This window comes from Malaclemys terrapin, chromosome 1 (assembly GCF_027887155.1).
Source record: "Malaclemys terrapin pileata isolate rMalTer1 chromosome 1, rMalTer1.hap1, whole genome shotgun sequence".
Classification (NCBI taxonomy): Eukaryota; Metazoa; Chordata; order Testudines; family Emydidae; genus Malaclemys; species Malaclemys terrapin.
Window position 1 is genome coordinate 106,184,227 of NC_071505.1, and position 17,112 is coordinate 106,201,338.

The 17,112-nt window shown below is 39.6% G+C and overlaps 1 protein-coding gene across 1 annotated transcript in view; it reads left to right on the forward strand.

The window, feature by feature from the left end:
• The first annotated feature begins 1,107 nt into the window (after nucleotides 1-1,107).
• SYT10 (synaptotagmin 10) overlaps nucleotides 1,108-17,112 on the forward strand; it is a 50,881-nt gene continuing 34,876 nt past the window's right edge. Inside the window, exons 1-2 of the mRNA XM_054016284.1 lie at nucleotides 1,108-1,261; nucleotides 12,105-12,462. Of these exons, the coding sequence (XP_053872259.1) occupies nucleotides 1,108-1,261; nucleotides 12,105-12,462 (512 nt within the window). The remainder of the gene's footprint in view (nucleotides 1,262-12,104; nucleotides 12,463-17,112) is intronic.

Sequence of the window (17,112 nt, forward strand, 5' to 3'; positions counted from 1 at the left end):
AGTATTAATGAGATAAGCAACCAGGTTGTCCCCCCCCCCAATCCATAGTCTGATCCAAATCCCACTGCAATCAACGGGAAGGTTCCCATTGACTGCAGTGGGCTTTAGAGCAGGTCCTGTCCCTTTATAGCTACTTTTTGTGTGTGTGTGTGTGTGTGTGTGCTTTTGTAACGTCCCCAAAATGACACACAATATTAATAAGCCTGGCTCGAGTTACCAAGTCCCGATTGCCACTTGTGTGATCTGCCGTCCCCAGGCCATGCCAGAGCTAACGCTGAATTGATTCATGCCAGTGAATCGTCTCCAAACTGGAGCGTGTGCTCTTCTGTTGGAGTGGCAGTGCCCTACCCTGATAGCTGGGAGCAAGGGGGAGCCTGCGTCTGCCCCTCTGCCAGCCAACATCCCTTCTGCGGGTGCTGCATGCCTGAGCTCAGACTGTGCCTATAAGGGGTCCCTCCCGCCCCCCAGTAAAGAAGGGGAGTATCATATTTCAATCCCCCCCCGCCCGGCCTCCCCAGCTCCTGTTTGGGTGGGGGGAAGGAAAGCGGGTGAAACCCGGAGGGGACTGGGATGTGCCAGCGAGGGGCCAGGGCAGGCCGGCACAGAGGCAAGACGTGTCCTTGGAGAGAGGCGCCCCTCCAAGCTCCGCGAGCCAGGCTGCTCCTCCCGTCTTCCCCGCCCGCCCGCCCCTGGGAACACGCCGGGACACTGACTCACCCGGGACCTCGCCATCCCGCCCGGCGCTGCTGCCACCTGTATCCCTCCCAAGGCAAGCGCCCGCGCTCTGCTGCCATTGGACACAGCTGCCTACCGAAGCCTGCTAGGCACAAAAGGCGTTGCTAAGTGGATGCTTATTTTGTTTCCCTCCTTTTCTTTTTCCCTCCCACCCCCCTTGCTGATGAGAGCCTTGGTTCACTTGCAACGTGTCAATTGCACTGGTTCGCTCTCTGCTCTTCCTCTCCCCTTTCCTTTTTTTTTTTTCTTCCGGGGATGGTGACTTGGTAGCTGAGAAGCTTTTTAGTGACATCCAGAAAACCCTTCCCAGGCAAGCAATGGCTTAGAGGAGAGGGAAGGAGGCAGGAGGAGAAGAAGAAGGAGAAGGAGAAGATGAGTTTCCACAAGGAGGATGGTGTGGGGAGCCTGTGTCACAAGGCGCTGCAGATCATCTCAGAGCTGTGCCTGGGGGGCCAGGTGGAGCGGGAGAAATGTTCAGGCATCTTCTTCCCCTTGGAGACCACCAAGCAAGGTATAGGCAGCACAGGTACAGTGGACTCTCTGCAGAGCTCGCCTCTCCTGCTCGTCTCTAGTCTTCTGCTGCTTCCCCCCCCCCCACACACACACACTTCTTTCCACCATCCTCTTTTCCCCCCTGTCCCCCTCACTCTGCTCCTTGCCTCTACTTCGCTTCCTTAGTGCAAAGAGGGGGGAACGCGCGTGTGGGACGGTTATCTACTAATAGCAGCGGCAGCAGGTTGTGTGGGCGTTCGGAAAGTTGAACTTTTTCTTTGCTTTGCCTATGGAGTTGGGGGAGGGGGGGCGAGAGAGAATCCACGTTAAAATAACAATAACCTTAAGCAGTTTTTCTTCGAGTGCTTAGGACCGCACTCAGCACAAGCACAGCAAACGCTGGTGCCCAATAGCCTCCTTTGCTACGTATGGTGATGATTATAAAGCAGAGCCCCGGGAAGGTTCCGATGCTGTCTGGAGGGGCTGCTGCTGTAGCGTGGGCGTGAGGACAATAAGTACAAAGGAAAGGGAAATGCTGAGGGGGGGGGTCAAGACCTTGGATCGGGGAACAGGGAGTGGAGGAAAGAGAGAGAGAATCACCCCAAAGTGAAAGTCCAACAGTTGGTTGGATTTGTGCAACAGGAAATATCCCGCCTTGTATCCCTTCTCCTTCCCCCTCTTTCTCGTGCTAGTCCCCCCCTTCCATTCCCCCCCCACACACACACACACACATTTGAACTTCCATTGTTCTGCAACGAATTTTTCCTTTCTTAAGACTGGAAAACTATTTTCTCCTGTTGCACCGATGTAGGGAGGGGGAAGAGGCTGCTGGTTTAATGTTATAAACATTGGTTAGTAATGTATGTTCCGGGGAAAGGAAGTGTTATTGTACGTGTGTGATTTACCCCACGTCTCCCCTTCTCTGTTCTCCCCAGTGGCCCTTATTTTTCCTTGCGATATTTCGAGCACAGGGTTTCAGTCAGGCAGCCACCAAGTCAACAGGTTGTATGAATCGGAAGCGCTTCAAATGAAGACTTGTTCTATATAACATTGCTCAAGATTTGGGGGGGGGGGGGGAGGAATGGACAGGAACCGTATTCCCAGAGCAGAGACATGGTGTTTAGGTGCTTTTTAATGTGTATACCCGATTTTTGTTGTTGAAGTTTTAACTATGAAAAAGGTATATCGTGTTACAGTTATGGGAGAAAAATATCCTGGGGGACCTCAAACCAATCCATCGATATACCTTTGTGTGCACTTTCGGCTCTTTCTTGATGACCCGCTGTTACAGCGATCTCTTAATGATGATGCAAAGTACTGCTGCCATAAAGCCTGGCAACACCAAGGCGTTTTATGAATGAACGGAACAGTTATTTTAATAAGATAGTCTCCATTTGTCCCATAGGATGAGTCCCCGTTTAAGGGGGAGATGGTTGTTAAGGATGTGTATTTTACGTTGGCTAGGTTTGATGAACATGTACAAATGGAAACCTGTAGATTCAGTGTAGTGCTTTGGGATCAGATCTGTTCTAGGACCCATCAGGGAAGACTTGAAGAAAATAAAAGACTGATTTAAATCCCCAGAAGCAAGATAATCTATCAAAGGTGAAATTGTCTCGTTTTGCCTAGTTAACGCAGCTCAAGTGGTACCATATTTGGTCACTTACTGTTTGTACCTAGGCACATCAAGGTTAGGGAATGCGTTTCGGATTCATTTCTGAATTGTCTCGGGCTTTCTGGCTCAGTTCGCCTCTTTCACCTTACTTTGTCATAGTACATGATTCCGTTGCCTTTTCTATGGCAATGTTTTTAAAGGGAGCCTTTAAAAATTAACTCATTTTTGGTGCTTTATTCTTGTGCGCTCGCAGGCGAGACCTGAACAACAGAGAAAAATAATAAACATGTAGTTTAACAATCCATATGAAAATCAATAACAGTAGTATAAATGTCCCACCTGTGTGTGTTTGTTTTTCTTTTAATGCCCTAAGTCTTTAGTGCAGTGGGTGGAGTTTTATAGCACTCAACAATCCCACCTTAGAACAGAGCAACTCCTCACTTAAAAAGAGAGAGGAATGAGGATCTAATTTATTTCCAACTCCTGTTGACAAAAACAAAACCACCATAACAACCACCACCCTTCCAGTTCTTTCTCATAGGCTAAAGCACCTTGTGCCAAGTTTTATTCTAAGGTGCATTTACACAGCTTGAATATAGGGATCCATAATGAAATCTCCCTGACCAAGTTAACGCTAGCTGGCGCCTCTGGATCATTTTATGTGGTTATTTACCTGAGCCAAGAACAAACGAAGTGATTCTGCTGCTACTGGAGTGGTGGCAAAAGTCCCAAAGTTTTCAGTAGGAACAGAATCCATCAGGAAGTTTATCTGCATCGATTGGGGGGTGGTTTGTGTATATTTCAATATGTCGGTGTGCGGGCGGAATACATACAATATATTACACGCTATAAATGGGTGGACAGATTAATAGATTGTGTATGCAGAAGCGTTGCTGGTGGATGTGATTGATTATTTTTCATTTGGTTGAACTACACAGTATTCCTACTAGCGTTTTTAATTAAATATAGTATATTTTAGCATATTTGCTATAATCAAGCATATGTTAATTACCTTGATCCAGATTGAATCATATCAAATGGAGATGTAGTTGGTGTTGAGCTTCAAAATCTTCCAGTAGAGTTGCTTTACTTATAGTAAAAGAGCACCTTGTGCATTGTATATTCATTTTTGAGGGTCATTGTTATAATAAAATTAATAAACGTAAATGTAATATAAAGGAATAAGATATGAAAGATACAAAGGTGCTCTCCAAGGTACTGATAAGGCAAATGATTACGTTTAGAAATTTAAATTCAGCACCTGGTTTGATATTAGATTGCATACCTTAATTTTTAGCATTTCTTCAAAACCAACAATCTTATCAGTATTTTAAATTCATAACACTTAAGCAACTTGCAACTGCCAAAAGACCTGGGATTTTACATTTTGTATTCTGCGGCAATAACAATTTGTCATGAAGTAAAAGTGGCTGAGGTGAGAATATAAAAGTGCTTGTTCAGAAGATTCCTAGAAACACATCTTACATAAAAATAATGCTAGAGGATGTATTTTCTAAATTATAAGGATATTAGATTATATGTCTTCCATTTGATGAATGCTTGCTAAAATTTTAACTTATCTTCAGCAAATACATTGTCTTGAGTGTATCTACATCATTTTAATAAGCTATAGAATCTGAGGGCATCTTCACATGAAAAACCATAACGCGTGTTTTAAAATAAAGGCATTCTTTTCTGTAGTATGACATTTTCTTCATTTCTCATAAATATGTGGATGTGTGTTTTAAAATTCATTAAAATTTTTAAACTGTTCCTTACATTAAATGAGACCACTAATGCACTGATAAAAGACGTGATCCAGCATTTCTTCTTCAGACAAAACTTCCATTGAACTCACTGGGTACTGGACTGCAAACCCCTAACTCTCAGTGGTGAACAGTTGCTCCATGAGTAGTGCTATTAAAGTCATTGGGATTACTTTGTGAGAGGCTGCTCATTACTGTAAGGGGTTCACAATCTCCCCAGAATCACAGAAGAGTTTCATTTGAAGAAAGGCAGCAGGATCAGGCCAAAAGTTAGATAGTCATACCTAAGTTCTGCCACTCTTGTCATATAGTACCATATTTGGAGAGTAGTACTAGTAAATAGTCCCACTGATATCAATGGGACTACTTGCCAAATAAGGTACTACTCAACATGAGTAAGGGTGGCAGAATCTAGTCCAAAATTATTAGAGTGTCACATAGGATGCTTAAGAGATCATATTAGTTGGCTCATATTGGTAAAATCACATCAATGAACCACCCCAAATATGGAGTAGTAGGCAGTCTACTCCAAAGAGAGATGAATGAAAAAGTGATTTCCTCCTCCTACACGTATCAGTGTTCATTAAGATTACTATCAATTATACTATAAGTTAATTTGTGTTTGAAAGTAACCATGTCTCTACAGACAGAGTAGTTATATTCATTAGCAGTGCAAGACATCATTTGGTGATACAGGACATTGCTTGCACAATCTGAGCTTTTACCTTTCTTTTGTTTAATACAGCGAGTGCCTTTTATGAATGACCATACAAACTAAAACCTATATTAAATGTCCATATTATGTATGCTATTATACTTGAAAATCAATGGTCTGTGGTGGTCTCTCTTCAATTATTGCATTTGACCATGCAATTTTATTGAGATAATATTTTCTCTCTAAACTAGAACATGAATGTGAATTTCAATTAATGACTGATTCTTGAAGGAGCATTTGCATTTATTTGCAAACACTTCTTCCTCTTCAAACCATTGCCATCAGATGATGCTCATCAACTGCATTTACACTCAGATTAAATTTAAAACAATCTCACTAATTAAACCCCTGTTAGCAAACATAATTTAATATTTACTGACACCAGAAAAGTAATGCAAACACACATTTGTTGTTAAAATATTAACACTGTTAACATATTTAAATATCTAAATACTTGAATACAGAATATTTAAACAGCAGTATGTACATCCGTGCACATGAGTATTATGTGCTGAAGGATTGAGCCCAGGACCCTCCACTCTTGCCGGATTCCAGGGCTCGGGGGTCCAGCCCAAGCCTGAATGTCTACACAGCAATTTTTTAGCCCCAGAGCCCGAGCCCCACAAGCCTGAGTCAGCTGACCCAGGCCAGCCATGGGTTTTTTTTATCCCTATGTAGACATACCCTAGAGGACTCACAAACTATTTAATAGGCCATTACCCAATTACTATAGACTACACTGTATAAAGACACACTGTTAAGTAGAGTCTGAAACAGTGAAAAAGGAAAGTCTTGTGGGTGCTTGGGTTGAAGGGCAGTCTGAAAATACCAATGATCAAATGGATATGGAACTTGTCTGCTGCTCAGAATGAAATATATTTGATGACTGGATTGTTATTCTCTCAAGAGATAATGAATCACACATTCATACATATCCCAGTGTGCCACCAAAAATATGTGCAACCATCAGGTCCATTAGCAGTGAACAATAACATAAAAGTACTTATGCAAATTCAGATGCCAACAGAGTGGGTTAACAGTATGGCCACTGGAATAAAAAACAAGCAAGTTTGAACAGAGTCAAAAGATTTGAATAAGGCCATCAAATGTGAGTGTTCGTGTATGAGAACAGCCGAGGAGATCTTGTCTAGATTTCTAAATGTAAGAGTGTTTTCACTTTTGGATGTGAGCTGAAATCAACTGAACTCAATATGGACCATAAATTGTTATATGCTCTATTACAGAAATTATTGTGCAAAGCATTGCCTAGAATCCAGAAAATGATCATGAAATTTCTAGAGTACTTGTTTAATGTGAAATACTGGCTGATAATGAACTTTTCATAGTGGGTGTATTTTCAAGGGTGCCTATAAACAGCGAAAGCCAAGAGCTACAGGAAGAAGAATTTGAAGTAAATACTACTCAGGCACTTTGCATTTCCAAAAATAAATGTGACAAACTCAATGAGAAATACAAAATGGCCCAATGATACAACAGCTTAAAGGAGTCATTTTAATTGGAAAACCAACAGAAAATGACAGGTACTTGCAATAATAAACTCTTATTAGCTTGTGGAGATGAAATCATGGCAAATGATTGGATGCTGTACAAAAAATACCCTACGTGAAATCCTGGACCTATCCTGAAGTCAATAGGAAATTTGTGATTGACTTCAATCTGGACATGTTTTCACCCATAGTTTTAATACAGCACAACATGAGGACAGGAATGCTAAATGCAATCCACAGCACTTATAAGATATTGTGAAGCATAAGAACAAAACTTGAGATGTCCTATTCTAGATACCATTGAAGATAAATGGCTGAATGCAACTGGGGGGGAGAGGACTGTCAGGGAGCTGGTTACAGGTCCCTGATTTCCTGACCCATCTTCAAACCCAGAGCAGGTTAGAGCAGCCATCTCAGAATACAGACACCCATGACTTTTTCCATAACAGAATTAATGTACATCCATCTGCATCCAAAAAATTAAATTAGACTCTTAATTTGTCCCTAGCTTTAAGTCTTAGTTAGGGACAAATAGCACACTATTGACATATAGGGAATGCAATCCATTCCTGTTGACAGATTTAGCCTTAAGTACTAAACTTTCTTGATGGGCATGCAAAGAGACTCCTGTCTGAAGAAATGTCTCTTGATATTTTCTCTTATTAAATCAAACTTTCTGTGAAAAAGACATTATAGGCGACATTTCCAGTCTGATACACAGGATTTGGAAAGCTCAGGTTTAATACTATTCCACAGATGGGCTTGAATGAATTCTGGCTTAATATGACAGCAGGGTAATTTTTAATAATTGCTTAGTTGAGTGACCATCAGAACTGAGGAAATGAGCTAATAGTATCTGTACTTTTTGTTATCTGCTATGATATTTAGATTTATAGCAATAATTTCAGTATTTGGGGAATGAATTTGCTGCTCAACTTCCTAGCAAATGCAAAACTGCATTGTTATTAATTAAAATATGTTATGGTACAATTACAGCATGTGAAGCTGTTGAATATATGTCAAATACTCCTAAAATTACCTCTCATATAATTTTTTTCTTATTATTGAGGGTTTAAAAGTCTGATTTGATTCTTTTGGGTTAACGTGATTGGATATATTTCCTGTAAAGTTATTAGAATTAGATAAAATCTGAAACCGATGAGAAAACCATTTAAAATATTTACAATTTAAAGCTGTTAAAACTAAAGAGGATAGTACACCACTACCTCGATATAACGCGACCCCATATAACACGAATTCGGATATAACACGATAAAGCAGTGCTCCGGGGGGAGGCAGGGCTGCGTACTCCAGTGGATCAAAGCAATTTCGATATAACGCAGTTTCACCTATAACGCGGTAAGATTTTTTTTTGGCTCCCGAGGACGGCATTCTATCGAGGTAGAGGTGTACTAAGTTGTGAGTGGGAGCCTTGATTTTAAGAAAGGTGTTTTCCTTCACAGAAAAGTTGAAGTATTAGAAAAGCCACTGCCTCTGGCTAAGACCAATAACTCACATGTGTTGGATTTTATCAAGAGCCTCAAAGGAAAGGAGTTGTGCAATTCTATGACTGCTTTTTATTTGAGACTCAGCCCCCACCTATTCAAATAACTAAACTTCCTCATGTTCCTAATAAGGGAACTCAAAAAAGTAGTTACTGGGGAATCTTCATTGAATGTTGGTGTTTCTAGAGAGATTCTGCTGGGCTTAGGCTTGACAGTATTCAACATTTTTATCAATGATTTGGAAATAAATATAATGGGCTGATAAAATTTGGGGATGGCACAGACTAGTGGAGTGGTACACCTCTACCCCGATATAATGCGACCTGATATAACACAAATTAGGATATAACGCAGTAAAGCAGTGCTCCGGGGTGGGGGCTGTGCACTCCAGCGGATCAAAGCAAGTTTGATATAACACGGTTTCACCTATATCGCGGTAAGATTTTTTGGCTCCCAAGGACAGAGTTATATCAGGGTAGAGGTGTAAATAGTGATGAGGACAGGACAGCCATACAGAGCCACCTGGATCTCCTTGTAATCTGGATATTTTCAAACAAAATGTGTACAGCCAAATGCAAGATCATACATCAAGGGGGAAAGGATCATACATCAAGAGGCCATACCTACAGTAGCCTAGAATTATAATAATGTAGTACTGGAAGGGACCTCAATAGGTCATCTAGTCCACTTGCACTGAGGTAGGACTAACTATTAGCTAGATCAGTGGTTCTCAAACTTTTTGTATTGGCAACCTCTTTCCCACCACAAGCCTTTGAGTGTGACCCTTCCTCCCCCTTATAAACTAAAACACATTTTTATATTAACCCTATTTTAAATTCTACATTTATAACTCTACTGTTTAAAATGAATTTACATTTTCTCGTTGCTTTTAAATTAAGACCAAAACACATTTTATCAAATTAATGTTATAAACAGATTTTTTTTTAATAATTATTGTTTAAGACAGGAGGGATGTTGCAAAGAAACTTTGTCAATATCACTTTTTGCAGCAAACTTGTTAGCTAGCTGGGAGGCTGTGAAAAGTGATATTAACAAACATGCAAATATCACTTTTTACAGCAGACTTAGCATCCCATGCCACCCTTACTTGTCTGTAACATTTGACCTTTGCAGTGGGAGGGGTTGTTATGGAGGGAAGGCTAATGCAAATTTTGGGGTGGGTTCAAAACAGTCTGGGATGGGGAATCATCTCCCACCCCTCTCTACATAAAACTCAATCTGTTTAGTTTTTCAAAAAGATTGTGAAACGACTTGATTACAGTGTATAGCCACTTTCAGGATAGAAAATGATGGATACTAAAGGTCTCTTTACTCTAGTGGAGAAAGGCATAACAAGAACCTATGGCTGGAAGCTGAAGCCAGACAAATTCAAATTAGTTACTGAAACTGAATGGCCTTTGAAATACCAGAGATCAGACTAGACAGAGGATCTAATGCTCCCTTCTGGCCTTAGAATGAATGATTCTCATTAAAATTTCAGAGTGGTAGCCATGTTAGTCTATATCAGCAAAAACAACAAGGTGTCTTTGTGGCACCTTAGAGACAAACAAATTTATTTGGGCATAAGCTTTTGTGGGCTAAAACCCACTTCATCAGATGTGTGGAGTGAAAAATACAGTAGGCAGGTATATATATTACAGCACATGAAAAGATGGGAGTTATCTTACCAAGTAGGGGGTCAGTGCTAATTAGGCCAATTCAAACAGGGTGGATGTAGCCTATTCCCAACAGTTGACAAGAAGGGGTGAATATCAACAGAGGGAAAATTACTTTTTGTAGTGCTAACGAGGGTGGACGTGGCCCATTCCCAAGAGTTGACAAGAAGGTGTGAGTATCAACAGAGGGAAAATTACTTTTTGTTGTGACCCAGCCACTCCCAGTCTTTATTCGGGCCTAATTTGATGGTGTCCAGTTTGCAAATTAATTCCAGTTCTACAGTTTTTCATTGAAGTCTGTTTTTGAAGTTTTTTTGTTGAAGAATGGCCACTTCTAAGTCTGTTATCGAGTGTCTAGGGAGATTGAAGTGCTCTCCTACTGGTTTTTCAATGTTACAATTCTTGATGTCTGATTTGTATCCATTTATTCTTTTGCGTTCTACCAATGTGATATATGCCATCATGTGCCAGAAATGCCCCTCTCCCATGTACATTGGCCAAACCATAGAGTCTCTACACAAAAGAATGTTCTGCTTTTTTATTTTTAAGTACCTTTTTTATCTTGATTTGGCTCAGTTTAAACCCCAAGGTTTTCCAATTTTCTCAAGGCTCTAAACCTTTCTTTTTTTCTTTTATTACTGTTATCCCTTTTCATGGTATATGGAGATTGAGTTCAATATTTATTATTGAAAGATATGTATCTGGTAATCATAACTGTAATGTTTAAAAAAACAAACTTCTCAAATTTCAATTGTACTTCTAATCCCCCTAAGGGAAGAGTGAGCTACATACCACTTCATAGAACCACTGTGTAGTTCAAGGATTTTTTTCTTTATGTGATTTTTTTTTTAGCAAACTTGTATTTAAAGTGCTCAATGTGCTTCTCAGCTGGTTCATTTTAGCTGCATGGAGCCTGAAGCTTTGGATGCAAAGTATTAGCTGTAGATCTGTCAACCCTTGTTATAACAAGTAGTAGCATCAATTGCTTACAGGACAAGAATTCTCCACAAGCTTTAATTGGGGCCGACTGAATAATTTTAAAACATGTGAAAGGCCCTTTTCAAAAGAAAAGGGGTTTGAGTATTTAAGTCTATATTTTATAATATAACATGGTACTGAAAAAAATCAAACTGAAATGTGTCTCATATAATAACTCTCCTAATCAGGACTCCTACTGGCACTACGAAAGGTCAGTCTTCCCCTGAAATCTGAATTTGTTCACGAAGTTGAGAGAGATGAAATCTGTTTTCTTTACTTTGGTAATGTCATTGGACATGTTCACCCATGGTGGCAGGCCAAATCAAAGGCAGGATAGCAGGGGTAGCTAAAGTGCAGAACACGGTCTACAATGTGCTCTGTGGTGAGCCTCATTTTCAATACAGAGGGATTGCCCATGGAGACGCCAGGTAACAGCACAATAAATGCCATCTTGATCTGTGCTGGTCGTACCTCCATATTTGTTAAAAAAGAGAGCAACTGTATTCTGTTCTATTTTATGCAAAGTATGTGTTGCCTTTGGGCTTCTGACATGTTTCCAATGCATCCAATGCACATTTCCTAATGTGACTAAAGTTTGGAAGATGCTGAACAACTGTATATCTCTGCCAGGGTGCATATGATGATCTATATTAATGTTTACTCATAGAAGATGACTTCTGTGATTTTAATTTTTTGAGTCAGCTACATTCTTGGTTTTACTCCACTGAAGTTCTTGCCAGGGCCTAACCCAAAGCCCTAACCCAAAGCCCACTAAAATCAATGGAAAGACAGGCTACGCTTCCTCTCAATGATTAGCACTTTATTCCTCATGTACACCCATTCATTTTAGTGTGAGTAAGACTGGCCGAAACTGGCCATTGGCTTGGAAACAAAGCAATAATTAATAGAATTTTAGTTAAATTGTTATTAGTGGATAAAACTTTTAAAATGTATATTTTTTTAGATATCTGCAAGAGTGAAAATGTTAATCTGTCATATCCTGAAAGCTCTACACAAGAGAAATGTCTAAAATCTTCTGCTTCCTTACTTGTGTCATGTTTCTTTTTCTCTGTATTTGACTGTCTTGATGATCTTTGTTTTTGATTGTTTGCAGACATCTCAGTCAGTCTGCTAGCAGTAGTCGTCAGCTTCTGTGGGCTCGCCTTGCTGGTAGTCTCGCTATTTGTCTTTTGGAAGTTGTGTTGGCCATGCTGGAGAAGCAAACCTCTTATTTCTAATACCAGTAATATCCCTCAAAGCACCTGTAGTGCTCCCGCTGAGGTTTTTGAAACCAACGAGAAAAAGGAAATTAAAGAAAATGGGAAACCTTCAGTGAAGGTACTTGAGGCTGCAATGAAAATTAGCCACACTTCACCTGATATTCCAGCAGAAGTCCAGAATGCATTGAAAGAACATCTAATTAAACATGCACGCATGCAGAGACAGATCACTGAGCCTGCATCCTCATCAAGGTAAGGAAAACACAATTTTATGGCAATTTATAGAGTATAGTTACGAGCCAGAGCATTTTGTTGTGAATTAAGGCCTCAAAATCGGAGCGTTCTCAGTCCAGTGCTTACAAGTTTTCAGTAAAACAGTCATATTAAGCCAAAGCATCAACATTTCTGCAAAGTTTTCAGTAAACAGCCATAATGAACGCGCTCTCAAAAATGAATATTTAAATTAAATTATTTCATTGTTTATAAATGCAAAGATCAAGTCTGTCTGTCGCTATTGTACTTAAATATGTATTTGTACATGTGACACATTTCCATACAAACTTTTATTAAGGAGGATCTTTTAGGGCAATTTGCCAGAGCCAGGCAAGCTTATAGGACATCTCCAGCTTTCAGGTACAATCGGTATGCATATTTTTACAGCTCCATCAACTGAAAATTTGACTCATAAAATAAATTACAAACATGTGGTTGATGCACATTTCTTTAAGATGTGGATTGACATTTTAAAAGGATTAAAAATTCCACACTCAGCAAAATATATCTCTTTGTGGAATATTCCTAATACATTACACTTATAATACAGAGGGGTTTTTTAATATATCTGAAGCAGCTCCGAAAGCCCTGGTACAATTTAGAGAATACCAACTGTTTGTCCATTTTAGGTACTGGATTATGTCAATATGTGGTGAACTAAAGATATACTGTGACATGTAGCAGTACCTGTAGTATCAATGAATTTTTTGTGACTTAAGTATTTAATGCACATCAGACATGTAAACAGTGAAATACAACATCACTCACTACATCTGAAATAATTTAGCAATGCTTTTTAGACTCAGGGAAAATGAAGCTGGGGAAGAGAGATGCTGTGAATCATGACATAAATGAAACCAATAAATGCTAAATATAAAGTATTTCATTTTTGCTCAATAAATGATTTGTACTATGTACACTTGAAACTGAAGCAAAAATACATGAACGTTTCAGGCAAATGTTGAAGATGACATCTTGAGACAGATTCTGGGCCCCACAGTGGCCCAGTATATATGTACATAGACAACCTTCTATTGACCTCTTGTGCATAGGGATTTGCTGGGGGAATATTGTGAATGGGATGGTGAGTGGCTGGAGTGCTTTCTTCTGCTACTGTTCCAGTCTGTGAAGCAGCCATGTAAGGTTGTCATAAATCAAAACATTCCTGGGGGAAGGTCTCATTCACACCAGGAACTGCACAATCCTCTTAAACATCCTTGAATTAGGAAGGTGCACAGATGGCTTAAAGCCATCTTTTTCTCCCATATTGTCTGGGCTCCAAGTCCAGTGCTCCACTTCCTAAGAGGCGGAGCACAGAATCTGACTTGTTACATGAAACATTTTTAAAATGCTGGAGAGACATCCATGAAATCATAACTGTCATTCTGGCCAGAAAGTGACCAAAATTGGTACTATTTAACATGACGAGAATATTACATAGAATAGTTTGATATTAAGTGGAAGGTTCTTGTCCATACCATCACTTTTCATGCCCCAAAATTTCCATCAGGTTGTGTAAACCTCCAAGAAACATCAGTCAATGAATAGAAGAAACCTCTAGCTACACAACAAACCCAAGTACTATGTGTGGTATCATATAGGAAAGGAAACAGCTCCTACGATCCTGATCCAAAGCCCATTCAAGTCCATGGAAGTATTCCTGTAGATTTCTAATGGGCGTTGGATCAGACCCTAAAACCATAAAAAGTTTTGGCGCTGGGGACAATCTTAAGGAGTATAAGCAGTGATTTCTCCTCTTCTCACTGGTATCAGCTGGTAGTATTTCCAGGGGGTCTTTCTCTCTGCTCATTCCAGATTATCAAGGGGAAAAGTTCACTCAGATTGGCCTTTCAGCTCTCCTGGCTTTGGAGCTGCCATTTGACAGTAGGATCTTTGGAGACATAGCCCTTTTAGGGTTCCCCTCAAAGCTGAGTTTCTATCATACAAAATACTTTCTTGTGTATTTTTAGAATCAGATCCCCCATAAAAGTTTCACAGTAGCGTTCCACATGGTCCTTTCTGTATTTACAAATACCTTTTCCCCATACCTATACTTGTTTCATATAGCTGTTTGCCTACTGCTCCTTGAACCTCCCACGCTCAGTAGTGTAATTATCATGATTCAAAACTTTATATATCAGGAGAGCAGACACAAAGGTCAATTCTCTGGATTGCTCAGTCCCTTTTGTGTCACTTTGAGAATCTGGCTACAGCTTCCTTGTTAGGATACCTGTAGTGGTAGGAGAGTCCCTAGCAGATATAGAAGTGGTGTAGCTGGCTTCTACACCACTCTCAGCAGAAGCACTATTCAGCAAAGGCATGTCACAACAGAAAATGACCAGAATGCATTGCACTCAGACCATCTGCCAGCTGAGCATAGCCAATCAGTAAAGTTTGCCAGGTGGCTAAAGTTAGAGTAGCTCCTAGGCTTCTCTAACCTGTACTGGAGCAGAGAATTAGGGAGTGTAACCAACCCTTAATATCCCCCATTACCTATGCTGAACTTAGATTTAGAGCAGAAGATCTGGACAGGAGTCTGTCATGCAAATGAGATACATTTTTGGTCTTCTTGCATTAGTTAATTGTTAATAAAACAAACTGCATGATATTAACTGATTATAACTATAATTGTATAATAAATTATTCAAAACCTAACAATGTGTCTGATCACAATTTATGGATAGTATTTTTAACACAGAGACATGTTCAGGAAAACAATGTTTCTCAGCTTAACTGGAACATTTTATATCATTGTCATAGTTTGTAATAATATGAAGAAGGTTGGCTTATTAAAAAAAGTCATTCTTCAGTATCTTGGTCCCAATTAAGCAGTAAACTATAACAGGGTGAACATTTCTGCACCACTGTTGCACCTCTTGGGTACATTTTGGCTTTGTACCTTCATTCACTTGAGAACTACGCTCACTAGAGGCCCAGGAACACATATGTTATGTAAATGATTACTGATCATTTACATTTTCAGAAAGGAAACAATAACTTTTTAAAAATAATTTTGAGCTATTTATTGTAACATAGCCATCCATTCTGGAGTTCTTAGTGGGGCGTAAGTTACAAAGTTACCCTTACCTACATTTGTTTTCTAACAAATTTCATCTAACTTTATCTTTTAAAAAAGTTCTTGAATTGTTTGGTCTCTTTCTTCCCCAGGATACCAGAAGTCCTTTCAAAAGCAGTTTGTGGCCCTCTGGCCATTTGCAACTTTAGTTTAACTACTGAAAAATCTAAACTGGGTTTATTAAACAGCCCTTGATTTAATTCGCTATAACAGAAGGTGAGAATTGAAACTATCAAGAAGTACAATCCATAGCATCGCTAAAAGAGAAGTTGGTCTCATGGTGGAAAATATTAAGTTCCTCTTTCCTACTCTGTGACACTCCCAAATCAATTCCTTCAGCCCAGCTTCTTTCTTTCCTCTTCTTTCCTTCCTCCAGCTCATCCGCTGAGATTAACTAAATAGGAGTTTAATTTCTTAAAAAGCAAATAATCTCTCCTGCAAAAGCTACTTTAAATTTATCAAACTAGAGAAAGGAAGGGGGTAGCTGAAATCTGCAGGAGGCAGCTACTGCCTAGTGGGGTGAATGCAAGACTATGAGGAGTCTCAGATTCCATTTTTAACTCTGCCACTAACTCACTGTGTGAGCTCTGGAAAGTCCCTAAGGCCAAATCTGCAAAGGTAGCTTCTAACTTTGGATGCTTCCATTTTCGGGTGCCCAAGTTGACGTGCGTACAAACAGATTTTCAGAGGTGTTGAGCTCAAAACTCCTACTATAGTCAACAGAGATAGCAAAAATAGAAGAATTCCAAAGGCAGAAATGAAAATCTTTCATGGCATGGAGAGACTTTGCTATGAGGAGATATTGAAAAGACTGGGACAGTTCAGTTTAGAGAGGAGAGGAATAAGAGGGGAGATAATAGAAGTACACAAAATAATTCATGGTAAATTGGATGCATCTATTTACCCTTGCTTATAATACAAGACCAAGGGAACTTTCAACAAAACTGAAAGGCAAGAAATTAAAAGCTGATCGAATGGGAAAAAAATGCAGGGCAAAATTGACCTATGGAACTAATTACCACAGTAGGATTCAGACTAGGAGTCTAGGATTGAAAAAAGGACTAGACATTTATTTAGATAATTAGAACATCATAGTTATATTATATGATTAAAAATAAGAGAGAGAAAACCTTATGCTTAATGGCTGGAGCAACCACTAACAGACTAACTTACTGCCTTACAATTTCATTGCAAGTCCCCATATCCTTGTATTATACAAAAGGAGAAATAAGAGTGTCCAAACTGTCTGCTCGATTCATTTTTTTATAATTAGTTTATAACGTGAATGTGCTTTCTCTGTGCAAGTTAATAATCCTATATTGGGTTAAGTAAACTCTAAGGCCAAAGGCCAAATTATTACTCTTTATTATTTGTACTACAGTAATGCCTAGAGGCCCCAACTGAAAATGCAGCCCCATTATACAAAGAGGCCCTGAAAAGCTTACAATCTAACTGGACAAGATAGATAAAGTTTGGGAGAAAAGAAGTATTATCAAAACACAACACAACCCCCATTTTACAGATGAGGAACTGAGTCACCATGATCTTAAAGC